The 27,918-nt window shown below is 40.6% G+C and overlaps 1 protein-coding gene across 3 annotated transcripts in view; it reads right to left on the bottom strand.

The window, feature by feature from the left end:
* PKIA (cAMP-dependent protein kinase inhibitor alpha) overlaps window positions 1-26,545 on the bottom strand; it is a 48,473-nt gene extending 21,928 nt beyond the window's left edge. The window contains exon 1 of one of the 3 annotated variants that reach the window (XM_051610759.1): window positions 26,444-26,545. Coding sequence is in view for 1 of the 3 variants with exons in the window: in XM_051610757.1 (XP_051466717.1) it covers window positions 25,217-25,228 (12 nt within the window). In the remaining 2 variants the exon portion in view is untranslated. Of the gene's footprint in view, window positions 1-25,216; window positions 25,771-26,093; window positions 26,274-26,443 lie in introns of those variants that run through there. The other 2 variants (XM_051610758.1, XM_051610757.1) reach the window with 2 other exon arrangements.
* Window positions 26,546-27,918: the final 1,373 nt, after the last annotated feature.

Genomic DNA, 27,918 nt, shown 5'->3' with positions numbered 1-27,918 from the left:
TGCATATAAACAATAAAATGCAATAAAATGCAAGCCACATTTTTTGGATATGAGCATAAACTCACAAGTAGGAGCAGAAACAGATCTTACAGAAAGCCTTATACAGATCCTGAGAGGAATTAATGTTGTCAGACCTCATGAGTATGTCCATACTTGGCCTGGATAGCTTACCTGACCCTTTACAGGCTGTGCAGAGCACAGAATCTCTTCTTTTATGTATCTGCTGGTGTATTGTAGATAATAATACCAGCTGTCTGCTTATGGTAAGAATTCATATGTGGGCAGAATATTTCCTAAGACTCCCAACTCTGAAACCCTGAGAAAGCGAAAAACTCTCTTAAGAATAAGAATCAGCTGCAGATGTCAGTTTCTGGATACCATTTTTTCCGTAAAAGGCAAGCTGTAGGTAAAACCTCCAAGAGGAAGAAGGTAACTATATAAAATATGTTGCTCCAAATCTAAATAGAAAAAGACACACAGATCTCTTCCAGCCACTACACAAGTGCCTTGTTCAAGTAAAAACTAAACTTTAGAAGATAATAAAATAGTTAAGTGAGAACCAATGAAGAGAAAGGACATACATGCAGGCCACAGTAAGAATACGCATAGATATTAACTCCTTTATAACCATTATCTTCCTCTACCCCATCCCAGCTAAAGCTGTCCACCTCTGGACCTAGATGAACATGAGAAGGACCATACCAAGAAGGTTTCTTATACAATGATTTGAGTGTTCAGGGAACTTTGAAAATGACGGCATCTATCCATGTAAATTTACATAGATATACCATTAAATATTCACTTAATCTGCATAACTACTTGTATCTAGATGTACTTACAAGCAGAGTCTGTGAGCTTAGTAATTTTTCTACAAGTTGTATAAGAAGTACCTCATATTCCAAATGTTTGTCTATCTTTTAAAAATATCATTTGGTACCAAAAATAATTAGCTTTAAAGAACCATCTGTGGTGGATTGACTTTGGCTAGCTGCCAGATGCCCATGCAGCTGCTCTCTCACTCTTCATCCTCAAGAAGAGAGGAAGAAAAAAAGAAGAAACAGACAGTGAGTCCAGATGAAGACAGGGAGATCTGTTACCAATTACCAGCACTAGCAAAACAGACTTGACTTGGGAAAAATTAATTTACCGCCCATTATATTAGGTTTGGATAGTTAGAAACAAAGACAAGTTAAAACAACACTCTACCTCCACCTCCCTCTTTTTCCCAGGCACACCTTCACTCCTTCAGTTCCTGACTGCTCTTCCTCCTCCCCAGTCTCCTGGCAGCCCAGGGGGATGGGGAAGGGGAGGGAGCAGTCAGGTCAGTCCATAACAGTTCCTCTGTGATGCTTTTTCCTCCTCACACTTTTTCCCTGCTCCTGCATGGGTCCCTCCCACAGGCTTTTCCCACAGCCTCCAGCGTGGGCTCTCCTTGCACTGCAGCTCTTTCAGGAAATATCAAGCAGGTCTGGTGTGGTACATACTGGCAAGCAAATACCACCTCCACTGTGTTCTCCTCTACTGGCTGCAAGGGAATCTCTGCTCTGGTGCCTTGAGCATCACCTTCTCTTCTTCCTCCCCCTTTTTCTTCGTGTTTCCTCTGCTGCTTCTTAATCTTGTCTCCTCTTTCTTCACCTGTGTGGCGTGTTTTTTGTGCCCCTTCTTAAATACGTTTTCCCAGAGGTATTACCCCTTTGGCTGCTGGGCTCAGTTGTGCCCTGCAGTGGGTCCCGTGGACGTGACCAGAATGGTCTGGGCTCATCATGGGGCAGCCCTGGCCTGTCCTCACAGAGGCCAACCCTGCAGCCATCTCACTGCCAACACCTGGGCACTGATACCCAGTATACCCACCAATACAATTAACACTCTTCACAAGGTACTACATAGATTTAATTGTCCACGAGAAGCACTTAGTATGCTTTCTAGTGTATTTGTTAAAACTTCCCCAACTGCTATCCTTCTGTAATTTTCCTTCACTTCAGACTGGGAAATCACAGGCACACAATGATCTACCCTGTTACACATACCTGGTCTCTCACAGATGATATGAGGCAGTTTTTTTCCAAGTGAAGGGTGTGTGGCAAGTATGTTAATACCATGAAAGACAGACAGTAAGGCATTACGTTCTACTCGCCAGTCTTTACAATGACAGACCAAGAAAATCTCAGTGTTCTCAAAGATCATGATCACTGTAGCCATGACTTTTATAGGCACCAGAAGGAATGTGTTTTTCCTCAAGACTGAAGCCCTTGTTTTACATGAGAGAAGACAAAGAATCTTTTCTATCTTATTTTAAATAACTTAAACATGATATAAGCTTTGACATTTTTAGGTTCTTGTACCAAGAAAGCATTCACTATAGAAACAAAACTGCAAGATTTTTCAAGATCATACCACATTACTGAGTTGAATTAATGCCTCTCAGAATAGCAAGAGTGTCAAGAACGCTTGCAGGAGGTGCAAAAGGTGACATGTTTGCTTGTGGTATACTCTAAGCATTGATTAGTTTCTTTAAAAAGTAAATACTCCACAAGAACAACAGGTAAAAAGAAGACACTTGCCCATATGCCAGTACCATGTTACGTTTGGGTGAATGAACACAGTGTAGACATTCATATTTTCAGTTTCAGGTGGCCAATGTAAGATACCTTGTGCTTCAGAAATGAGTAAGAACCAACATTTTTTTAAAGTAGCTTGGGATAACTAATGAAATAACTAGCAAACCCAAGCCTTTTATCACTTCAGAAAATTTGACTTCATATGATGTTGAAATGTAGGGCACCATCCATGAAACCTGAGGATGCAGTGCAAACTTCAACACCTGAAGTTCATGAAAAAAATACTTCAATTTTAGCCAAGTCAGAAATTCACCCATACTGTAAATAACATCACAAGAAGAAAGAGATGGGGGCCAGAAAGCATTTTTCTTTCTACTACTAGGCATTTAATGCCCGCATTTCTAACATGACCATTTACACTGGATGAAAAGCTTAACTGAACATGTGCTTCACAGGCAACCTTTCCGTAAGTAAATTTTAACTTTTATTGCAATGTCTTTGAAATTTGCCATCACAAACACTAAAAATGGTATATTCTACTCTGCCCTTGAACAAAATGTTCTATTACTACTACATACCGTATGCCTACAGCCTTCTCATGATCCAACAGAAACACAGAAGCACAGAATCTTAGCGGTTGGAAGGGACCTCAAAAGATCATATAGTCCAACCCCCCTGCCAGAGCAGGATCACCTAGAGCACATCACACAGGAACGTGTCCAGGCGCATTTTGAATGTCTTCAGAGAAAGAGACTCCACAACCTCTCTGGGCAGCCTGTTCCAGTGCTTTGTCACTCTCACAGTAAAGAAGCTTTTTTCTGATGATATGTTCCAGTTTGCACCCACTGCCCCTTGTCCTATCACTACACATCACTGAAAAAAGCCTGGCTCCATCCTCCTGACACTCACCCTTAACATATTTGTAAACATTGATGAGGTCGCCCCTCAGTCTCCTCCAAGCTAAAGAGACCCACCTCCCTCAGCCTTTCCTCATAAGGGAGATGTTCCACTCCATCATCTTTGTGGCTCTGTGCTGGACTCTTTCAAGCAGTTCCCTGTCCTTCCTGAACTGAGGGGCCCAGAACTGGACACAATATTCCAGATGCGGCCTCACCAAGGCAGAACAGAGGGAAAGGAGAACCCCCCTTGACCTACTAACCACACCCTTTCTAATACACCCCAGGATGCCATTGGCCTTCTAGGCTACAAGGGCACATTGCTGGCTCATGGTCATCCCCCTGTTCACCAGGACCCCCAGGTCCCTTTCTCCTACGCTGCTCTCCAGTATTTTCAAACAAATAGTATTGATGTTTGCATAACAGATAATATTGCCTATTTGTTTTCATCACAGACTCCAATGAAATCAGAGCTGAACTAAAAATAGAAAAGCAAAACATATCTGCATTTCAGAAAAGCTTTTCAGCAAAGTCTGAGTGAAATAACATTTAGATGAGATAGATGTTAACTATACTGTGCCTGTTTTAAATCTTTCTTTCCAACATGCTCCTCCTCCCCCTAAGAAATTTGCTTGTAACCTCTTGTAAGGAATATATTTAAGTATGACTTTCAGGATCAACCAATATTTTCCCCCTTTTGTATTCTGCCACTCTTCTTGCTCAAGCCCCTACAGGGATTATTCATATATTAATACACAAATATTAAAATCAGTGAAAATTCTACTATTAATTATTACATTTAAAACTTTTTAAAAGCTTAAACATGCAAAACACTGAAATTAAAAAAAACCACAAAACCAGTAAGAATCTGGAAGGCTAATTGAAATATAAAACCATTTCCCCAGAGCTGACCTTTGGATGAAGCCTGACACAGCCTGGGCACTCAGTTTCTGTGTGAAGCACTGCTTGAATCCACATGTCTTGACATGTGCTCCCTCATTTCCACAGAGCTATTTTGTATTTGTCATTACTGGAATAAGACATTTGTAGGCAAGCAGCAGTGATCTACATATGCCAAGATGTTGTTTGAGAATCAATACAAATTGTTTAGCCATTTGACTTACGTGCCAGACGAGGCAAATTCACCCATAAAGTCAAAGGGAATTTGGCTATTTGCCTGAACTCCCATATATATCACATTACATAATGTGAGGATTCTTAGGTCCATTAAAGCTATTTTTAAGTAAATTATTCTTCTATTTGGCATACTTCAGTATACCATTTAAGGGACTACCAACGCTAATGGGTTCAACAGGAAGCAACACCAAACAATCCAATTTTCCCAACAAAAAATACATACAGGATTTCTTTTTCTTTTCTTGAAAAAAAATATACTTGACTGCAGAGCATGTGGAAAGTCGTGCACATTATCTGAGTCTGACAATTGAAACAGGATATTATTTGAAGGATTAAAATGAAAAGCTATGCCATTCTTATAACAAAAACAGTGGCACAGAAAAAGACAGACACCATATTCACCTTTGGAATTTAAGCACAAAGAAAAGAGTTTATTTTTAAAAAACAAACAAAATCCCCACACTCTCAGGAGAAAAGCAACCACACCTCTGCCACTCATCATAAACAACCCCAAACAAGTGCTTCTTACCCAATGAAGGTTACTTGAAAAGTTTTCAGTCAACTTTCCAGTTAAATGATAACACAAAGAAAAAACAAAACAAAAAAGACAGCAACTTAAAAAACCCCAAACCAGATAAGCTAAACTAAACAAACCACTACCTCTATCTTGATTAAACACAGATGGTGATTAGGTTGCCAACAAAGGCAAACTGTTTCAGTCTGATTATTAAGCATATAATTAAGTACTGCAGTGAGCTCTAATGTTACTGCATAAAGCTTTTATGAAGCTGCATAGCATTTTATCTTTCAGATGCTACAACAGGCGTAATCAGGTATTTCAGAGCTAAACATTACAATTTAGACAATTTTTGCTCTGTTCAGCTCCATATTAGATTGTTTCTTCCACATTCTCTGTATTAAATTTGGGCACTCTAAAACAACAATAATAGGGCAGAGCAGCTTTATAGACAGTCATGCCTGATATTAGACAAAAAGAAGGTTCTTTCTTAGAAACAAAAGGCTGATTAGCTACATCTAGAAACGTACCTTTAAGTCAGATCACATGCTTCATTTGAAAAAAATTACTCTCAGTATACTATTATAAGGCTGAATACATTTTCCTTTGTCAGAGACAAAGCTATGCTAAGTTGCAAGGCTATTTCAATTTGCTGTGAAGAAATCTCAAAAAAAATTCGTGTTAATCTTGGTTAATACTAAACAGAGCAGCATAGAATTTAGTAGCTGTAATCCTACACTAGCTATAAGAAAACAAGAATTATAAATAGGTAAAGTATAAACTGTAATTGTGCAGGATTATTAGACAAAAAAAAAAAGTGCTCTATATTAAAGTGATTATGTTATGACACTAGGACTAATGTTGGCAAATATACCTTCTCTGATTCTCAGGAGGAAAAAAATGCTTCCTGAGTCCAGAACAAGAATTTCTCACTAGCTTTCCTTAACAAGCCTGTGCAGAAAGACTTCGGCAGTTGTTGAAAGCGAATACACTTCGGAGAGGAAGCTACAAGGTCTGCTAGATCAGTGCTGGTAACATTCACATCCTGGGGGGAGTACACACAAGTTGTCAAGAGAAGCAAGTCATCGGGTAAGGAAGGCCAAAACACAGATAGAGATGGACCTGGCCAGGGATGTTAAAAATAACAAGAAAGGTTTCTCCAGGTATGTCAGCAATAAAAGGAAGGTAATGGAAACTGTGGGCTTGCTTCAGAAAGAAAATGGACACCTGGCCATGCAGGACATAGAGAAGGCTGAGGTTCTCAATTCTGCAATACTCAATGACTACTTTGCCTCAGTCTTCACTGGTAAAGGCTCTGGTCACACCATCCAAGATAGAGAATTCGCGGTCATGGACTGTGAAAAGGAAGATCTCCCCTCTGTAGGAGAAGAGCAGGCTCATGACCATCTGAAGGACCTGAAGATGCACAAGTCTATGGGATCTGATGGGATTCATCCGTGGCTCCTGAATGGACTGGCCAACAAAGTTGCAAAGCTTCTTTCCATCATATTTGAAAAGTCTTGGCAGTCTAGAGAAATTCTCACTGACTGGAAAAGGGGAAACATAACTCCCATTTTCAAGAAGGGAAAAAAGGAAGACACAGGGAACTGTAGACCAGTCAGTCTCACCTTTGTTTCTGGCAAGATAATGGAGAAGATCCTCTTGAAGGTTCTGCTACGGCAGGTGGAAAGCAAACAGGTGATTGGTGACAGCCCACACAGCTTCACCAAGGGCAAGTCCTGACTGACTAATTTGGTGGTCTCCTACAATGGGGTCACTGCATCGGTGGAGAAAAGGAGAGCAACCAACATCATCTACCTCAACCTGTGTAAAGACCTTCAATAGTGTCTCACATGATATCCTAGTATCAACAGTGGAACAGCATGGATTCAATGGATGGACCACTTGTTGGGCAACTAACCAGCTGGATAGTCACACTCAAAGAGTGGTGATCAATGGCTTTATGTCCAGATGGGAGACCTGTGATGAGTGGTGTTCCCCAAGGGTTGGTACTTGAACTGGTGCTATTTAACATCTTTGGCAGTGACACGGACAGCAGCATTGAGTGAACCCTTAGCAAATATGCCAACAACACCAAAGTATGTAGTCATATTGACATGCTGAAGGAAAGGGAGGCCATCCAGAAGGACACTGACAGGCTTGAGAGGTGGAAACTGCATGAAGTTCAACAAGGCCAAGTGCAAGGTCTCACACCTTGGTTGGGGCAATCCCAAGCACAAATACAGGCTGGGTGGAGAATGGATTGAAAACAGTCCAGAGGGGAAGGACTTTAGGGTGATGGTGGACGAGAAGCTCAACACGAGCCAGCAATGTGTGCTTGCAGTCCAGAAAGCCAACCGCGTCCTGGGCTGCATCATAAGAAGAGTGGCCAGCAGGTCAATGGAGATGATTCTCCCTCTTTACTCCACTCTCGTGAAACCCCACCTGGAGTACTGTGTCCAATTCTGGAGCCCCTAACATAAGGACATGGAGCTCATGGAGAAAGTCCAGAGGAGGGCCACAAAGATGAACTGAGGATGGGAGCACCTCTCCTATGAGGACAGGCTGAGAGCAAGGGCTGTTCAGCCTGGAGAAGAGAAGGCTCCACGGGGACCTTACAGCAGGAAAGCTGGGGAAGGGCTTTTTTCAAGAGCTTGTAGTGAGAGGACAAGAGGTAATGGATCAAAACTGGAAGATGGGAGATTTAGGACAGAGATTAGGAGGAAACTCTTTAGTGTGAGGGTAGTGAGACACTGGAACAGGTTGCCTGGGGAAGTTGTGGAAGTCCCATCCCTGGATGTGTCCAAGACCAGGTTGGATAGGGCCCTGAGCAACCTGACCTAGAGGGAGGTGTCCCTGCCCATGCAGGGAGGATGAACTATATGATCTTTACAGTCCCTTCCACCTCAAATCATTCTGATTCTGTGAATTTTTACACCCTCTGCTTGATTTCTGTTGTTTCTTGTTTCACACCAGTACAATTTGAATGATATACAGTTATTAAATTAATTTACTTCCCAGGACTACTTTAGATTTCACAGACTTCAGCATGTGATGGAGCATTTCTTGAGTATCTTCTACATGGTAGATTTGATAGAAGGAGAAATTTCATCTGTCATGCCTGTTGTCATGTATTTGTGTTATTCTGCCCCAGAGTACATTAAACAACTCATTAACACCTAAATACGAAATTGCTTACTTGGTTTGTGTCTTGTCTTAGTGAGAATTTAACTTCATGCAGCAGCATAAGGAAAACAGAAGCAATCTCTTCACAAAGAACACTATGGTCATGTCCAATGGGTTCAGGAGAATACAGCCTTGCCACAGTTCAGTTCCTCAGGAAGTCTAAGAACCTTGTCTTCTGGGCAGCTGAGCATTGTTCTGCTGCATTTGGACACTTTCTGTGGTGCAAGTGTAACTGAAGCTTTGTGACTTGCATAATCTTAGATCAGTTTATTCCTGAGTAAACAGAAAAGCTTGTCTTGTGCATAACACCTGGAGCTAGAAGGACTTCCAGAATCACTCATATATTTTATTTGAGAGTCATTTAAAAATAACAAAAACTACCTAAGGAGCATGAATCAGAAGTGGAGGCTTTTTGCTTTTCAGCATACAAATGCTAAGACTACAGAGTCAGGCATCCTCTTGTCTGTAAAAAGGCACAGGACCAGAAGGAAAGCAATTGCTCTTGTACACAATAAACCAGTTTCAAAATACCTTTTATACTGGTCGTTCTGTCCTCTGTTTGGATATGGGTTCAGGTCCCTTGAGGTTGAGGACAGTGTGGAGTCAAAGTCTCCTCCTTCCTTGACATGAGGCTATTATATGGAAGATGAGCAATGAGATTCTCTTCTTCCCTGTCTCCACACTGAAGGTATTAAGTTAACTCAGACCCTGAGTCAGGATGGACAGGTCTGTATAGGCACACCTAGTAAATCAACAGGTCTCTTCGAATCATAGAAAAACTGGTTGGAAGGGATACCTAGAAGCCACCAAGTACAACAACTGTTCACTCTAAGCCAAGCTAATTTCAAACTTCAGTCTGGTTGCTCAGGGGCTCCAGATGAATTTTAAGTATCTCCAAAGGATGGAGGCTCCCCAGGCACTTTGAACAACCTGTACCAATACTAAACCATTCTTGCGTTGAAATATTTCCATTTCATGTAGTTGGAATGTCTCTCATGGCAACTTGTTACCATTGCCATATACCTTTTTGTAGTATACCAATGTTGTCCTCATTAACTTCTCCTTGGGTAGTGCAGTTAAATTTCCTTGTAGTGTCTTCTTCACACTGAACACACCCAGTTCCCTCAGCTTCTGCTTGTACATCCTGTACTCCAGCCTCATTATGTCTTTGGTAGCTTCCACTGAACTTGAGTTATGTCTTTTGTACCCAGTGGTCCAAATGACTGCAATGACACACTGCTGCTTCATCTTAGTGAGTTTAGGATCAGAGAGTCCCAGTTACCAGATCATAAACAGTCTTATGTGAGAGACAGATGGCATGCACATAGAAAGAGTCTGGCCAACAGTTGTAGATGCTTATAGCTTTTAAGTAAGAAAGATTACAGTCTTGAATCCAGTCTCCTAAAAGATACATGTAGTTCTGTCCTGGTTTGAGCCAGGATTAAGCCAATTTTCCTTTAACTGTATTTCTTTTTCCTTCAGTAAGCTTTCTTTTAACTAGTAGCAGAGTGTTCCAACTAAGACTGGTAACAGCTGGAATGTTTTTCTAACTGCTGGGTCTTCGAGGTCACGTCTTTGCTCTGCTGGCTCAGACACTATGGGGAGACCTATGACCCCCCCGTAGGAGGCTGAATTAGACGGACAGCAAAATTGACCAGAAATATCCCATTCTATATATCTATGTAAGCTCAGAGGAAGGTCAGAGATCACAGAAGACAACTTCCTTCCTGCTTCTCCTTCCCTTCTCTTCTGTCCACGGCTGGTGTCCAGGGAGGACTCCATCCATCCATCACCATTGACCCCCAGGCTTGAGCTCTCCTGACCCTCATCACTCTCCACTTTCTCCAGCAGCTCCAGGACTTTTTGGGACTGTTCACAGCTAAGGAGATGCTGTGGGAGTTGCTGGGGGGAGTGGGGAGGCAATAGGGGTTCTGTACATTTCCTGAACACACCTGTACATAATTGTATATATTTTCTTTTATCATTGGTGTTTAATTAAAGCTGTGTAGTTTAATTTTCAATCCAGAGCATCTCTCTCCTAATTCTCTCTCTCCTTCCCTACCTGGGTGGGAGGGGATTGACAGCATTGTTGTCAAACTGAGTTAAATGGTGACAAGTTCCAAGATACCTTCTTGGCTCAAGAGCCCAGTCTCATTAGAAGTACTGTAGAAACAAATGGTACTTGTTGACAAAAATATTGTTTAATTTGTGATTAATGAATTTAAAAAGTTGTCACTATCACCATCTTAGGTGAAATACAGTCCTCAACTTACACATACAACTGAGTCTTGGCAAGGTGATTCCCTGACATTAGTTCCTTGCTCCTGATTTGTAACACAAGTAACTAGATATTTTCCTCTTAATCGCACATCTGCATAGAATTAATAACATCAGATTTTTGCTCTCTACTTGGTGGAAGATTGCAGTCCAGGTTTAGACTAAAGTTGATACTCCTTTGTGTCCCGGTACAATTCAAAATGTCAACATAACAAGCCAAAGCCATTAATCTACAAAGGAATATTCTACAGCACTGATCCACAAAGGATGAGAGTTCTTACTCTTCAGAGGGCAATCTGTTCTCTCAGCTTTTGGTCTCAGGCAAAGACCACCTAGATACCTGCTCACAGGCATAAAATGTAAGCAGACACTGCATGAAGCAGACATAGAATGACCTAACTGTGAGATCAAGACAGCATGTTTTAAATTACAGTTTGTGTAATTAGGCATGGTAAAAGCCACCTTCTCTTCTGGAGAAAGACCTGTTAATTACTCTGAAGTCTGCCTTCTGCTGCCACTTGTTGCCCTGAAGGTGAAGCTGCCCTTTACCTCTTTCTCTTCCCCCTGCTCGGACTTCAGATTCTATTTTCTGTTTGGAAGAGGGGACCAATACCTACTCCTCCCCTTCCCAGATCCAAGTATTCAATTAAGAACATGTCCCTTGATATTTTTTAAGCCCAAAACAGTGCTGCAGACTGAGTAGCCATTAAGATTTTATTAATTAAGGTTGCAGAAAGTAGAAGCATAATCTGATACAAAATTAATGCAAAGCATTCTCAGAACACTAGCTTTAATTAACTTTACTGGAGAATTTTCACTGGTTGAATACTCATCAAATTCTACCCATACAGTCAAAAATACTTAATTTTTCAAGAGAAGATGAATAGTTGCAAATTTAACTCCTAAATTTGCAAGAATAGACATTCTTTGGCCTTAAGCTCGATGACAGCTGAAAGAGAAGTCTGTCTAATAAAGTCTTACATGTACATCTTCTCTACAAGGTGGGTAGCATCCTACAGGAGGCAGAACAATGATCTCCATTATAAACTGGCACACAAGAGAAACACACAGGGCAAGAAGGCACTGAAATAAAATCTTATTTTAAAATCAATTTTTTAAGTAGTAAACCAAAAAAGCAGTAAGGAAGTCCATCAGTTAGTAGCATCTGGAAAAAACATCATAATTATTTCTGCAGTGAGGTCTTGTAATTAATATATTGTAATTACGAACTTCTAAAGCTTTTGACTTAGCTTGTTTCTAAACTACAATTTTGTAAGATAAGCTAGGAAAAAAAAATAATAAAGCAATAGATGTATAGTATGAATCAATCACTCATACATGGTCCAGAGCACAAAGCTGACCTTCAGATCTCTCCTTTGAGAGAAAACAAGAAAAAAAGGGAGGTGTACAAGAACAGTCAGCTGGAATTGGCGGAGGCTGAAGACAAAGGATTCCACAAAGGCAATTCTCTTACGGAGTTCTGGCCACAGCATTGAAAAACAAGTCCTTTATAAATCAGGGTGGTTTTTCTGTTGTTTTATATTTTTAAAAGCTGCTTCTCAGAGACTACTCAAAAGATCTCACTCATTATAATTGGTGACTTTTTTTTGTATTTCTCAATTTTGTGCTTTTTGTGTCATTTTCAATAATTAATTTGAAAGACACAGCATCCTCTGACTGCAACTTACTCAAGAGGTTCTCTTCATGCTACTAGATAACATGTATGTGGCACAGCTGGCAGTCTTCTCTTTTTGCAGCAGTCAAGTCTTCATTATATCTATTACAAGAGAAGTAGGGAAGATAACATGACATTACAACCCCCTCTTGATTTTTAGGCAACATCCTGATGTTTGCAATAATTTTATCCTGTTGTAGATGGAACAAGGAACTGCAATGGAGAACAGCATGTACCAAAGTTCAAAATGCAAAAAGACAAGTACAACGAAGTTCATATTGCTCAGTACAAACAAAGTAGAAAGAACCAAGACACACAATGTAATCACACGGAATTAATTAGGTGTAAACATTAGGTGTTTACATAATTAGGTGTAACATTCAAAAGGAGGCAAAGTCATGAGTCATACGGAAAGAAACAGAAATGACCAGTTTCAGCATTTCAACGATTTCATACTTTAACAGCAAGACAGTGATCAGTTTGGTGGATTTAATACAGAAATTCACAATGAACATGAAAACAGATGCATTACATATAAACAGTCAAAAAAGCATGAGTCATATAGGTCTTCAAAATGGCCTGGGAGAACTCTTCACACATTTTGTTTTGTCTTTGAATTCATCTAACAAACAAGCTTTGTGAGCCTTATGAAGAGGCATTTTAGGGTATTGTTGACAAATTTGCTACATTTAAAATAACCCATTCTGACTACCAACACTTTTGAACAAGTAAACTTAATTTGCATTTTTTTAGTTTCAAAGTTTTAAGATAAAGTTTGAATGCTTCTGTGTTAAGGTTAAGTATCAACAGGAATTCTCTTTCTACTTCCTACTGTAGGAAAAACTTCCCCCTTGCTTTTCTTTCTTGGTGTGGGGAGAGATCAAGGAGGAGAGAAAAAGGTAAGGGAACACCCACAAATATTGCAGAACATTGTAGAGAAAGCAAGGGAAAGAGAGAAAGGGAAAAACAGATACTTGGCACAGATACCTGTAATCAGATAGACACTGTTTTTTTTTCTGAGCAGGTAATACTCTTCTAACTACTCCATCTTTTAGAAATCTTTTCACAGTGAATCCAGAAGCAGCTGCTTACAGCCTGGTCCAGTACTGATCTAAACACCATAACTTGTTGGGAAGACATTCATCATACCTCCATGACAGGCACAAAAAAGTTCCAGTGGGTAAGACTAACTAACTAGCAAATGTGGCAGGTAGCATAGAAGAGGTGTTTGAGTTGGCAGATATGAAGCAGCATGAACTTCAGTCTTCAATGAGTAAAATACATTATAAAGCCTATTTCCTTTAGCCAAATTTGTAACTTCCAAAATATATAAAGTGAGCATGTCAGGGTTTCTTTGATAGGATCCTTTTTTCATTAACCACCAGTGATTTGCATTTATTACAATCCTGTCCTTCAAAGCTGTAAGTGAAAAGTGCATGGCTTTTTCTACTGTTTTTTTTGTTTTTTTTACTGGGATTCATATCAGATCAATAGACCTCAGTAACTAGTCAATACATTTATCCATTTTTAATAAAAAACATTTTATTAACTTTATTTTGACTCCTGTACTTTCCTTGCTATTGCTAAATATTTAAGTGAAGAGTACAGGAGCCTGGAAGAAAAAATGGTGAAGAGTGTAATTTAAACTTGGGTGGCAATGATCGCTTTTTTTTTTTTTGGGGGGGGGTTCTTTTTTTTCTTTTTTCTTTTTTTTTTTTAGCAAGTTGTACCCAACAATGTGGGACAAAAATTTGCCTCTTTTTGGTAGCTTATATAAGCATAGTAGCAGAAATAAACTAGCAAATCGGTCACAGATGTCATTAGAAGATGAGAAAGATGCTGTAGAAGTAACATAGTCCATAAACGGACTTCATCAAAGCCTTGTAGAAAAGTCTCCCTTGGAGATAATATTCTTTCTTGCCTATGTCTTCTCCTAAGAAGCTTGAGGAAGGAGTCAAAATCCTTTCAGCTTTTATAGGACGTATCTTGTCAGCAAGGCACTTCAAATAGCAAAGACTACAAACTACAAGTTCATAAACTACTATCCTTCTGAAGTCAGCTATTTGAAGTAAAGCCATTTTAGCTCCCTCGAAGCACCTGGCAAAATGTTTGCACGTTGAGATAAGCCTCACACGTGTAAATACATGCTTTGCTTTCTGCTTCAGACAGCTGAGAAAGCACCAAACACACTGTCTTCCAAGCCATTGTGGAAATATAAATTACTTGCCAAAACAGGTCTTTCATCAGAATGCTACGGCTAAGCCCTCCTGTCTGATAGATCCTGCTGAAGCTGGTTCTGCAAATAAAAAGCCTGGAGCACTGTTCAATGCAGGCAGTGGAGCAGCTTCTGTCATTTTGAGATGAGAAGAAACTAAAAAAATCTTGCCTGTAGAAAAAGCAGCAACACATACCAGTCACTGAGACAAAAAAAAAGAGATCTCAATTACATTAAAGTTGCATGTTTCATGAGTACTTTGCAGGTTTGCAAATGCCATGATGTGAGACCCAGGCATTCCCATTCTCTGCATCATCATTCCAGTTTCCATGGAAAGGAAATATACTTGTGCAAAGTCCAGGTAGGTGTGCTGCGGATGATGCAAATGCAGATGGTGAGGCACTCAGCTTGGCATTTTAGAGCTTATTCCAGTCTTGGTTTATTCTTCTTGAGACTAGAGACAAAGGATTTTCAGAGGAGAACAAAGGATCCTTCAGGAGTAACTGGCTACTGTCAGATACATTTGCGTGCATATTTCCCAGGTGAACCCAAGCAAATGACAACCAGAGCCAGAATGTGTTTTCTTCAAGTTGTGCATGAAGCTCTCAAAGCAGTCAGTAAATAGGGAAGGAGAGACAAGCAGAAAGTGACCTATGGTCTGCTTTAGTTAGATTTTGAACAATAAAACACTTGAATCAAGAAGATTTGAATTAAACTTGTGATATTTATCCCTTTCAGTAAACAGACAAGCTGGCATTCATCAAGTTCTTGCATGCAATCCTCTTTATTTATAAAAACACATGGATACTGACTTCACCTGTGTCTCATCCTCATGTGTCATCCATGCCACCTTAAATAACCAAAAATTCTGCTCAAATATGTCTAAAACCATACTCTAGGGTAGCAGAGAAAAGACCCTTTCCACAGACAGCTGACTATGGGTAGGTACATAACAGTCACTTCAATAATTTTTCCTTATCCCTAACATTCTTCTTCTCTATCTCTCTTTATACTTGATCACTTACACTTGTGAACTGAAGACCTCTGATTCGATGCTTTCAGCAGCTAAAAAAATTTGAAGAATCCTCTCTTTTGATTCCCATTTTACATGTTAACTTCCCACAATTAATGCCTCTTTCTTTAGCTTGCTTTTAGCTTTCCAAGGCTGCTCCTGTGTGGAATAAACCCTCATGCTTTGCTATTTAATCCTACTGAATCTTTTCACACTTCCCTGAATGCTTTTACTTTAGTTATACATCAGCTGAGTTGAATATGAACAGCCTCCGTGCCAACTACAAGATTTTAGCTTTAAAAGAGCTAGCTAGTTGGAGAGTTAAGCAAGAACCTAAAAGAAAAACAAAACAAAACAAACAATTCAACACAGAAGCCTTTGTTCCATCATTTGTAAGAAGTCTTTATGCCCAAATGATAAGGCAGAAGCACCTACCACCCAAATACATACACATACAGAAAAGAGAAAGGAGGGCAAGTTCAGAGTAGAGATCACAGTTACCTTTACTTTTGGTTACTAAAATTTTGCTATTAGTAATCTTTATAAAAGGAACTACTTCCCTCCTATTGGTCTCACTAATTTGTTCCACAGAAGATGCACTTTGTGTGGAAGAGGAGGAAAAAACTCACTGGACAAACAACTAACATACCAACATTACTGTGCAAATACAAGTAAGTTTTACAGCTCTATATTTGATTTATCCAGAGAGACCCTCACTAGATTCACCTTTGCATTCTTCTGGTGACAATTAACCCCTATTTATGTTATCCTGACAAACCTGTTCGCATCTATGTCCTTACTTACACAAGAATCTCTTGAGAGACAACTCTTGGTGAAAATAAAAGTCTAGTATTTTGGCCACTGTTACCAGAATTTTGGCCACTGTTACCAGAATGTTAATTACTTTTATAAATTATGCCTACCTTGGGAGAATCAACAAAATTGAGGTGCCACATTATGACTTCTCTTGGATTTTCACATCAGACCTTAACACAAAATAAACTCATGCAGACAGTAAAACTATTGAAAGACTCTACAACTGCTACTATGAAAGCCATGATGCTCTAAATTTTATCTGTATACCTGTCTTCCTTGACAAGGCCTTCAAATGTGCCCAGATAATAGACATAAATTAGAACACTGCACTGGAATTGCTGATCTCTACTTCAGGAAAGGGGATGGGAAGTTGTAATTTCTTCAAAAGAACAAACAGCAGATACAATTAAGTGTTCAAGAAGAGTGCCACAGTAGGAACGTCAGTTGAAAAACAGGTATCATGGGATGCACAGAAGGCTTTGACTGTTTTCATCAGTTTCAACAAAGAAAACCCAGACAAATTAGCTGAAAATCTGGCCTGCCTCAACAGCAACCACGTCAAGGAAAATTCAGACAAACTAATAGGCTTCTAATAGGAGAATTTATTTTTTAAACAACATTCATATTACCTACTGGGAAAGGGCATGTAATCTACACCAATTCCCAAACCACGTTTTGGACTCGTTTGGAAGAAAAAGTTGACGCAAGCCAAAAATGTACCAAAATCATGGCAACAATTTAACAGTCATATATTTAAAGTGCTCTAGAGCTCAGCAGTATTTAGACACTTTAACTTAAAGCAAAGGCTGCAATTCTGATTCTACTAACACCAGTTCCACAACAACGAAAACCCCTCAAAAACCCCATATTTGTCACCAAAAATCATACAATAATAGAACTATGAAGGATGACGCTGAAAAGCAGACCTGAGTGCGATGAATCACACTAAGCACAGAGATACGGACAACTGCTCCTCTCAGGAGGAGCTGTACAGAACTTACTTGCTAAGAGCATGCCTAGACACTAAAATGAGGTGCTCAGGTGCTGCCTAAGGCTCAAAGAACACAAGACATTCAGTAATTGGCTCAAATGACAGCCTGGAAAGCAGGGAAAACTTGGATTTTGTTTGGCACTTTCTCCTCCCTCTGCAGTAGGAAATTAATACAACATACCACCACAGGAAGACAGGCAGTCATTTTGATGACGACTCCATAACAGTGCTAAAATTTTCTTCTTTTTAGAATTCTGCTTTGTAGTTTGCTTAAGAAATCACATGGATTTGTTTAAGGTATGCAATGTGTCAGTGTTCAAATAAACGTATATGAGAGTAGTTAAGTACACATATTTATAAAATGCTGTGCTACCAAGGGAGACTCAAATATAAACTCAAAGCCTTCACTTAATGACAAAATTAAGTAAAAAACCCCAAACTTCTAAAATCTGCAAAAGGATACTGGTAAGCCTGACTTAGCAGACCTAGAAGGCTACAGGAGGTACAGAAGCAGAAGCTAGAGGAAGAACAGAAGCACTAACAAAGAGTGGACTTGGAGGATCTAGACAACTTACACAAAATATATTTTGCATAGTGTCTTGTCCCATTAGAAACACTGCTTAAGAAGCACAGCTGCACTCTGTAACGGACGAATGGCTTTCAAAAATTGCTTCTATGAGGCACAAAAGTGATAGGAAAGAATTTTCTGCTTGGAAGGAAACAGCATGGTTCAGAGTGCTGCAGCAGTCATCAGAAATCAGTATCTTTTTCTGGTGATTAGCATAACCCCTGATTTGTAGTCTTATCAGCTACAACTGTGAGAAATTAATGTTTAAGTAACAGCTTTCATCCTGTACTTGCAAACGTTGTCAATGAAAATGGAAGTGCTGTCACGTGTTTTGAGGTCTTTCACAATGAAAGGTGTTACATAAATAATGTATTTCCCCAGTACCTGAGAAAAGAGGATAACCAAAACGTTTCTTCTTGTTCTTTGGTCTGTACAGCAATTGCATAAAAGTGCAAAGTGAACAACTGAAAAGTATCTTCTTCTAAAGTTACAATTAGCTAATGCATCATACCATGCAAAATATCTTTGTGCAATTCCTTCCTTATTGGCTAATTAAGTCATTCCCCATAATTAGCTTTCTATATATACAAAGCCTATTGTGACATGAGCATATAATTAATACTTTAGTATCAGTAAAGAAGTAATGTTACATGCTTAAATTTCTTTATAGTATCTGTGTTCCTCGGGGTGCATGGCTACCATATTAATTTTCTATAAATACCCATTCAAACTCTGTTCTGAAGTTGCTCTGTGCATGTGCTGGGGATGGGAGTGAAGGCTTTGCACCTGTCTTTCACCATTTATCAGTGGTTTTGCTTTTATAAAATAAAGAGAATGTTGCCATTGCCCCAGTCAGGCTCTAGTAGTACCACACATTCTGGAAGGACATGCAGTGGTGGTAGCATCATTTTTGCACATGGCCACTCAGAGTTAATGACACTAGCATTATACAATTCTTTACTACCTTATAATATTATAGCTGCCATTCAACAGATCAATACCTGATGTCCCTGCAAGCAAACAAATGCATTTTTGAGATATTTAAATGTGACCAACATGGCCTTTAGCTATTCAAGACAACTTAGAGGACCTCCTATTCAGGATAAATAATCTGCTTGGAAAATGTTTTGGTGTTCATTTAAGAACTCAGCGTAAACATAAGTAGCCTGTATATAAGCAAATATATGATAAAACTGGCTTAGTTCACTGACAAAAGTCTGGTTTCCTTAGGCTTTTAAGGCACCCTGTAAAAAATTTTGACAAGCTACGTCTCCTTCTCAAGGCATACAGCTTCTATAGTCATGCATACTCCATTCACATCTCTTACTATGCTTTGACTCCACGAGACTCTACAAATAAGTTACTTAGATTGCAGCAGTCTATTTTTAGTTTGTTGTTGTTTTTTTTTTTAAATAGTGTTTCACATTATACCTACCTTTTAGAGTCTGAAATGTTTTCACATGCTCCAATTCTTATATGCATTAACAAATCCTATTCTCTTTTATTTTCTGCTTGCCATGCTTGATGTCACAAACATTAGCCCAAGTCAGTAAAGCTGCCATCATCCTACTACTTCAATACAGGAGTAACACAAAACAAAGGAAGGTTTAGGACTGTATCTCTCTTGCTCTACATGACTACACACTACAGTTTGCTCTTTCTTAAATTTAAAACACACTTTTTTGATATGGAGTTACCAAGTTTTACATCTCCTGCTGATTGTACTGGTTCCTTCTAGTCACAGACACATATATACTGATCCTACAATGAAAATGAACCTAATAGGGACACACAAGAGATCAGTACAAATGAAAAATGTAATTAGCAACTGGAAAAAATATGCATAATAAAAAAACTGTGAAAGGAATGGAACAGAAATAGAAATTATAATGCTGCTAAAGAGACTTCCTAATTTCTGACCATTGCATATAAGAAAAAAATTTGCAGGAAGTATATTAAAAAGTGGCAAATAATGAATCAGATATGGAACAGAGTCTATATATGCTGAAAGACTAAATAGACCAAGATGACCCTGTTTTTGAGAAAAAAGAGAATATGTTAGATGTGTGAAACTCTAGCTTATGAGAAACTGAAAAGAAAACAATTGCTTGACATTTCTCACATTATGACAATTAAAGGGCCCCCGAATTAAACCATTAGGCAAAAGAAAAAAAAAAAAAAAAGGCTAAACACAGAGACTTACTTCCTTACACTCCACATTCCATGATTCCACTGAATCATGTTAACTGCCAAAGGATGCTGTGGAGGCTGAGAATATAAGTCAGGTCAACCAAACGCATTCAGTGAGGACACAATACCCCCTGCGATTAAGCATAATAGTGCAAACATTACTTTATGCTCACAGAACACCTAATCAATGCTGAGCACCAAACACTGGAAGACTGGATCACAAGATGGTTTCTCCATTTAACTTATGCATTACTTCTCTAAGCATCCTTTCTAGAATTTTGCCAGTGGCCTTATTTTAACAGCAGATTAATATTCTTACAGGCTATGCCTATAATGATGTGCCACACAGCTTTCTGAATAAGAAGGAGGTTTTGTCTATCCTATACAGTTTGAGCAGGTGTTTGACATTCACCATTCTAGTGTGAACAACTTTTAAAAAATTTCCTGGCTTTACTAAACCAAACCAACCAATGTCAAATGTCATGCACAACAGTGTCCATATATACTTCATTAAAAAAAAAAAAAATCACAAATAAAAGACAGTCATTCTAGTAATTTCTAAGAGTTTTTGCTAAACTTAAGACACTTAATTCTTTTTTTTTTGTTGTCATATATATTTGCAGTGTCTAATAGTGTTTTCTTGAAATTCACTAGCAATATGCAGATATCAAGAACTTTCTGTACCTCGAGCAAGTATCTTGGGAAGTTTGAAAGTAGCAGAGTCTATTTACCCTGACTGCCCTTTCAAAAAAATTTGCATCTTAGTGAAGTGAGAGTGGTAGTGAACTGCCAGTTAATATCAATATTTTTTCCTTATCCACTTGTGGAAGGATAATTTTAAAGTAGAAATACATTTTCTATTTCTACTTTGACCAGGTTAGATAAAAAAAAAAAACAACAAACTCAAAGACAAATTTAGAAAATTACATACCAGATTAGGAAAAACTCTAGAAATTCTTTGAAACCAAGTAACTCAGTAGATTGGGCAAAAAAAAAACAGGGAACTGATAAAACAATTGTTCATCTAAATTTAGTTTAGTCACTTTAAAATTAACTTTTCCAGGAAAAAAAAGTATTAGGAGACACTCTTGACCAAGGTTCAAGTTTTGCTATTATTTACTTTCCCTTGCTTTGAAGTGTGAAAACTGCTTTTGAGCCTTGCCCTGCAGAAGTTCACATTAACTGAGCTCAAGATTTCTGAGTGTAGATTCTGTGTACTCCTCCTTTTTTACAGATCTTTGGGTTGATCAGCTACCCAAACAGCAGCAGTCATCTTCACAAAACACTTCGCACAGGATTCACTGACAGCTTTCTTCTTAAGCATCACAGCTTTGACTCTCCCATAAAGTTAACCCCTCTCCTAATCTACAAACAAACAACAAATTAAATAGAGATGTTGAACAGGAACCAATTTAAGGCTGATGCTCAAGTAATAATATCCTTTACCAATATGATCTGCAGTATTTTAAGTGAGGTTTAACATGTACTATAAACAGTATCACGGAAGGACCATTAATAAGCATCTATTCTATTTTAAAACAACAGGTGGCAAGATAATTTCACCACAGTTATGTATTCACCATATGTGTAAGTGGAAATTCTGTAGGAGGCAGAAGGCAAATGAGTGAATAGTTAGCAAATATATATATTATATAATATATATACCATTATATAGATACATTAAGATGTATATGATCTCATTATAGGTGCAGCACATTTTACAGGCTAGCTAACAGCTGCTGACATAACTCTGATATACCTTTGGATCTTCTGGAACAGTTGCTAGTATAAAAACATGACAAAAAAACCAGTCAAAATAAGAGAAACTAAAACTGTCGGAGTTACACCTATTTGCCTATCACATCTGATGTATCACTGGGACATTAGTGAAGAAAAAGATGCATAACCATGCAAAGACCAGCCAGTACTTCTGAACACAGGCCAGGTTAAATCGTCCATGAGTCATGTAAAGGCAAAGACCAGCAACGTAGCCAGTTTTAAATTCCGTTCAATGAAGGTTAGAAAACAAGAGAGAACTACACCCTGGCTGACATGGAAATTCTTCCACTGCAGGTCCTCTGCATAGTTCATGTTTTATACTTGGTTCACCCAGGCAAGAAGGGCAGATACACCATGGAATCATTTTACCACCGCAGAAATGCAACCATATCAGAAGAACAGCATTGTCTTCAGTATGTTAGGAGGACAAAAACCACTATCATATCTTATTGATTCTACTGTAAGAACAAAAGGAAGAAAAAAGAAATAATTTGATCTGGCATTTGCCTGGAACATTTGAAACCAAGTTTCCCATGAGAGAGTCCATTTTGTATTACCATCTCCTTTGGTATGTTTAAAGACAGGGATGTATACTGGAAGCATACAGATCTTGTACAATCAGATCCTTTCCTTTATAATATTTTAATAAGTGTTATTTTGCAAGAGTATACACTATGAAGACTTTCTTGAAACTAGTCTCCTATTGCATCATGAAAATACTATGTATAAATGGATTTATGTTTGTGTTGCTGCTACATTTGTTCTTCAAGAGAAAGGCTTAAATCAGCTTGCTTTTGCTAGAAGCATAAACAAACTCTGCACTTCTATCTCCCTATTTCAGATATTAAACTCAGGGGCTCACAACCTGGGTTGTGAAGTGCTGACTTACTTGATTAGGTTGAATTAAAGATAAAGAGATACTTAATGCCTGTCCTCCTTCCACGATGTATATATTATAAATTGCTAAAACTCTTAGTTCTCCTTAATAATTGCTAGCTTTGCAGTTGACTGGCCACTCACATAGAGCTCTTCCAATGACAGTAATTCAAGTCCAACATGAAATTAATTTGCATATTAGGAGATGAAGCTTAAGTTTATGTCTGATATTTATTTCTCAGACAGAAATGTTTTTCTTCACCTAGAAATGTTAGCCACAGCACATAAAGGTCATGCATTTGGAAAACAATACATTTGTTCTTCAGAAGACAAAATGGTATCACTACTGTTAAAATACCCTTAGTTGCTTGCACATGCTGCACTACACAGTTTTAAGCTCACTGTATAATATCTGTCTACTCAGACTGCTCAGGTCTTCCTTTAAGGAACTCTTAATTTAAGGAAGATAATTCAACTCAAAGCCTAATAACAATATAATGTATATAAAGTATAATAACAATATTACGTGCTCATTCTGGAATGTGGTTATTTCAGCCAGTTCAAACAGCACTTAGAAACATCAACTGTAAACATTCTCATAATAATAGAATATATATAAACTGAATTGTTCCATTTCAGTGCTTGGGAAGAACTAGAAGTGAAATTAAACCTCTGCAACTTCAAGTGCACTCAAGGTTACTGGGTTTTCCAGTTTGTTCTCCTAAGGAAACAAGCCTTATGCAAATATACCCATCTGGCCCACAGTCATAAATTTGGTCAAATGAACCTGCTGGTTCAAAGGCTGACTGTGGCCTAGAAATCTCAAAGATAATTAAGGTCTTACAAATTTGAAGAACTAACCCAGATGAAGAGTTCAAAAATAGCAGACCCTCTGAGGAAAAGGCAGCTAAATCTAAGCTGCTACCCAGTCTGTCTGGCATCAACCAGCTGGCCAACTAGGCTGCTTTTCCAGTCAGCAGAGATGCTGCCCCTGTTTAACCATAATAAAGATGCTTTCCTTTGCTTGGCAGAGGTATGGAAGTAACTGTAACAGAAGGAGGAAGAGGAGTTCTGCTAGAGAAGTCTGTAGGAAGTGGATTTACATGAGTTACACCACTGAACTACAATAACACTGATGATTAGAAATAAATTTTTTTCTTCGGACATGTGTACATGCACTCTTGCATTTTACATTATTATACCATCTGTCTTTGGAGTACATGTAAGATAAAATCAAAAGCAATTTAAGTTCTCAGTGTCAAACCAATCAGATGTACATTCACACCTATGACAATGTATGATTCTTGGTCAAGGACTCCCTCATCCCTGCCACCAAATTGTTCAAGAAATGTTAACAGTGTTTTGAAACATTATTTATGTTTGCTAGGAAATACAAACAGCTGTATTTACTATGCTAATGTTATGTCAACATTAGTACTACTCCATATTTACAGTAACAGAAAGGGAGACCATTATCTGATGCTCTCCTTCAGTGAAGAAACTGACTTTATATAAGATGGGTGGACTAATATGAGAAGCATCTGAACTGAGTACAACATTACAACTGCTGCGACAGCCAGCCATGCTCTTTTCTTGAAAGGAAAAAACAGTAGAGATGCCATAACTCAGATTTCCCAGTGTTTTACAGGAACAAAGTAAATGTTTGGTAGATGAAAAACACAGGTTTGGTGGAATGAGAATTTTCTTCTAGCTTGAAATGCATACACTGGATGTGCCATGGAGTGCTTAACAGGAGTAAGCTTATATGGTGTCATAGTTAATGACTGTTCTACAGAGCAAAGATTTGTCTGTTGAACCGATTTCTGACACTGCAATTCAACAGTCACTCTTTGTTTCAGTCTTGCAAAGCTTCAATTGTCTTTTATACACATTTCCTGTCTTTGGCCTCCTGTATATCCAGAGACAATACTGATGCAAAGATACGTATTTAAACATCTTCCCAGAAATCATGACAACAGATCAAGCAACTGCCTGTTACCTTCCTAAGTATTAGTTTTATCCTTCTAGCACCACAACAAGAGGCTTCAACCAGAACTGGGAATCCCACACCTGTGTGAGCTGCTCTGTGAACACATTAGACAACAGGATCCTTTAAGATGAACATGCAAGCAAACAGACACTGAATAAAATAACCTTTGGCTTCTAATATCCTACTTCCTTTTTTCATTAAGAACAGATTAATACCCTACCCTTTTCTTCGCAGAATATAATCCCTGTTTGTGCTTCCAAACCAAACCACATAGAGCCTTTAACCATCATTACACACGGATACTGCACATTCTAATGATCTGTCTCTGCATGCCAGCCTAGTCTCCTGTACTAGTCTGTACTAGTCTGACTGTACTAGTCGCCTGCTTTAGAGCAACCTTTTTTAGAGCAAAACAAAGAAAAACAAAACCAAATAACACCAACATATCAGACAGAGACACCGGCCAGGCAGATTTTTCCTTTCTACTCAATCCCAAGTAACCATTCATCTAATGTTAAGACCTGTGTACATACCACAAACAACATGCAATGTCAATGGCCAAGCTACAGGGCTGCATGTACTCTCGTTTTTCCACTTCTGTAGGTGATGTGATGGAAGAGCAACTCAGTAATTCTTCCATTTAGCAAACACAGGCATTTTAGCTGTGCTGCTTTTTTGTCCCAAACCTTGTGCAAGATGATAAAAAGGGAAAACAACCAAGAAAAACAAATACACATCCACAGAAGTCCCCGAAAAAGTCAACAGAATCCATTTTGGTATAAGGGCTGGTTCTCCAGCTTCTACACTCCCCTCAGTTTCCTGCGAAGCAACTTCCAAATCCAAGAATGTAATTGAGACAACATCCTTTTTCACTCCTGCTCCCCTGAAATCCTTCTGCTCTAAGATGTCTTCCCTGCCACTTGAGGAACGCACATCGGTCTGCAGAGAGCAAAACGAGCCCCGAAGCGCAGTCCTGCACCTGTCGCAGCTCCACAGCTCTTTCTGCCTTCGCGCCCGTCCTGTGTCAAGCCACAGACAAAATGTCCCCTCCACCCCAGTGAATCCCTTCTGACAAGGGTAAAGAAAACAGCCCGGGCTGCTGAGCAGAGAGCTGGCACGCAGCCACTACACATCCTGGCAATAGGAGATAAAATGCAACACCGTGGCGCTGCTGAGAGGGCAGGCTTTCTGCTTTTGGTGGGAACCACGGGAGAAGGAAGGAGAAGGGAGCTACATGCCTGAGCACAGCTACAGACCCTGCCTGCGCGCACGCAGAACGGCGGCTGTTCCGCAGGCCGCCAGCCCGGCCTTCCCCGGCTTCCAGCAGCGGCAGCGCCGCGGCTCCCCAGCCCGGCACCGCTCAGCGCTCGCCGCCTGCCCCCGCACACGTCCGCGGCGGCTCCCGCTCACCTTTCCAGCGACCGGCTCAGCGCATCTTCCTCCCTGCCTGCCTCCTGCAGCAGCTGCTCGCCGCGGCCCCGAGCCCCCGGGCTTGGCGGAGCGGGATGCCCGGCGCTGCCTCTCCCTCAGCCGGCAGCAGCTCCCGCTGTCACTTCACCCCCACATCCCGCCGGCGGCAGCTGCTGCTCCTAAATTCACGGCGCTCCGGCGGCATGAAGTCATCCTCCCCGCCCCCTCCCGGGCCGCCGCACTCCGCCACCGCCGCCGCGGGGGAGACGGCCCCTCCGCGCCAGCCCCGCGGGTCTCCGGCGCTGCCCTTCCCGCCCGAGCGGCCGGCACCCCCGCGGCACTGCACGCACCCCGCGGTCCGGCTGTGTGCGAACGGCTGCCGGGTCCCCCGGCGGTGCAGCTGCGGTTCGGGGGTCCCTCCCCGGGCACGGCGGCACGATGGGCCGCTCCGCCCCGCGCCGGCCTTCCCCTGCCGGGTGCCCGCTCGGCGGGCTGCGGTGCCGCGGCGTTCCCGCCCAGGGGCTGGTGGCTCGCGCCTCTCCAGCCGCCCTTCCCCGCACCCCCCGCGCCGTGCCGGGCTAAGAGGCGAGGAACGGGGAAGGGCAGGCCCCGGCGGAGCTGCCAGGCCGGAGCCAAGGCGAGCCGACCCCCGGGAGAGCTACGTGTGTGCGCGCCTCTCGTTTGAATAAAAATCCGCCGCAAGCCCTCGCGCTAGCGTGCGGCCGCCCAACTCTCCCGCAGCCTTCCCGGCCTCGGGGCGCGCAAGCGCTCCGCAGCTTGTGCCCCCCAACATGCAGCCGGTTCTGGGGTGGAGGGAGTTCGCCCGTGGCTCTTGCCGTGCGCCTGGGCGGGACACCAGAGGAAAGGCACTGCGTTCAAGGTCACCAAGGCACGCTTCTCCCTTACCAAGGGCATCCTGGTATTTTTAAGATCCACCAGGAGGCAGCATGTCTATTTTTGCTATTTAGGGAGTGCTGCGCACATACTGGGTAACCGACAGGCTCGTAAAGAAGGCAGGATTCCTGTCACAGTGTACAATCCCATGAACTCATCTCGTGTGTGGGACAACCACGGCTGTGCTGCTGCATAAATAACACCAGGCAACCTGGTTCAGATAGGTATGCACGTCACCAAATCAACGTAGTCTGAGAGCTCTTCATATTTCAAGAGCAAAGCAGGGTTGAGTCCTGCTGGACGAACTCCCAGGATAAGACAGATGTTGTGAGCACAGGTGTTTCCAAGACGCTGTGCCTGCTCTGTTGACCAGGTAGCCAAGTGGTGCTTCAGCAAGGTTTTGGAGTAGACCCCAGCTAGAAATGTTGATGTTTTCCATGGTGGTGAGAGCTGAAAGAGAAGAGCTGCTTCAGTGGCTCAGGTACAGTAGATAGGAGGGGTGTCTGTAGTGGTAGAGGAAAGCAGAAAAGGGGAGACAAATCTCATTAAGGTAAAGATTTTAATCTCCGTCTCTAGAATGAAGTATAAAAATTATGAATCTGAGTCCCCCTTTAGAAATTCGTCCTGTTGATAGTGGTTATGATAAGGCTTTTAATGGTGCCAGTGTCTTTGTTTTGATTCCCCATGCTTGTGCAGTCCTACAGTTGCGCTAATTTTGGCTGCTCCTGTTTACTCCTTACCTTGAACCTCTCCTATTGATTGGCATGGCAGACCTGAATGTGCAGCACTGCCAGCATTTCAACGCTGATACTTAATCTCTGTTTACAGAGTGTTAGGTTAGATGATTAAAGGCTCATCTCACAGAGGAGCCCAGAGGCACGTGGGCAGGCAGGGGAGCCCCAATAATCAGGTCAGAAAAAGGGAGCCCCTG

The sequence above is a fragment of the Apus apus genome, chromosome 2 (genome assembly GCF_020740795.1).
Source record: "Apus apus isolate bApuApu2 chromosome 2, bApuApu2.pri.cur, whole genome shotgun sequence".
NCBI classification, from domain to species: Eukaryota; Metazoa; Chordata; class Aves; order Apodiformes; family Apodidae; genus Apus; species Apus apus.
This window is presented reverse-complemented; position numbering and strand designations above follow the sequence as displayed.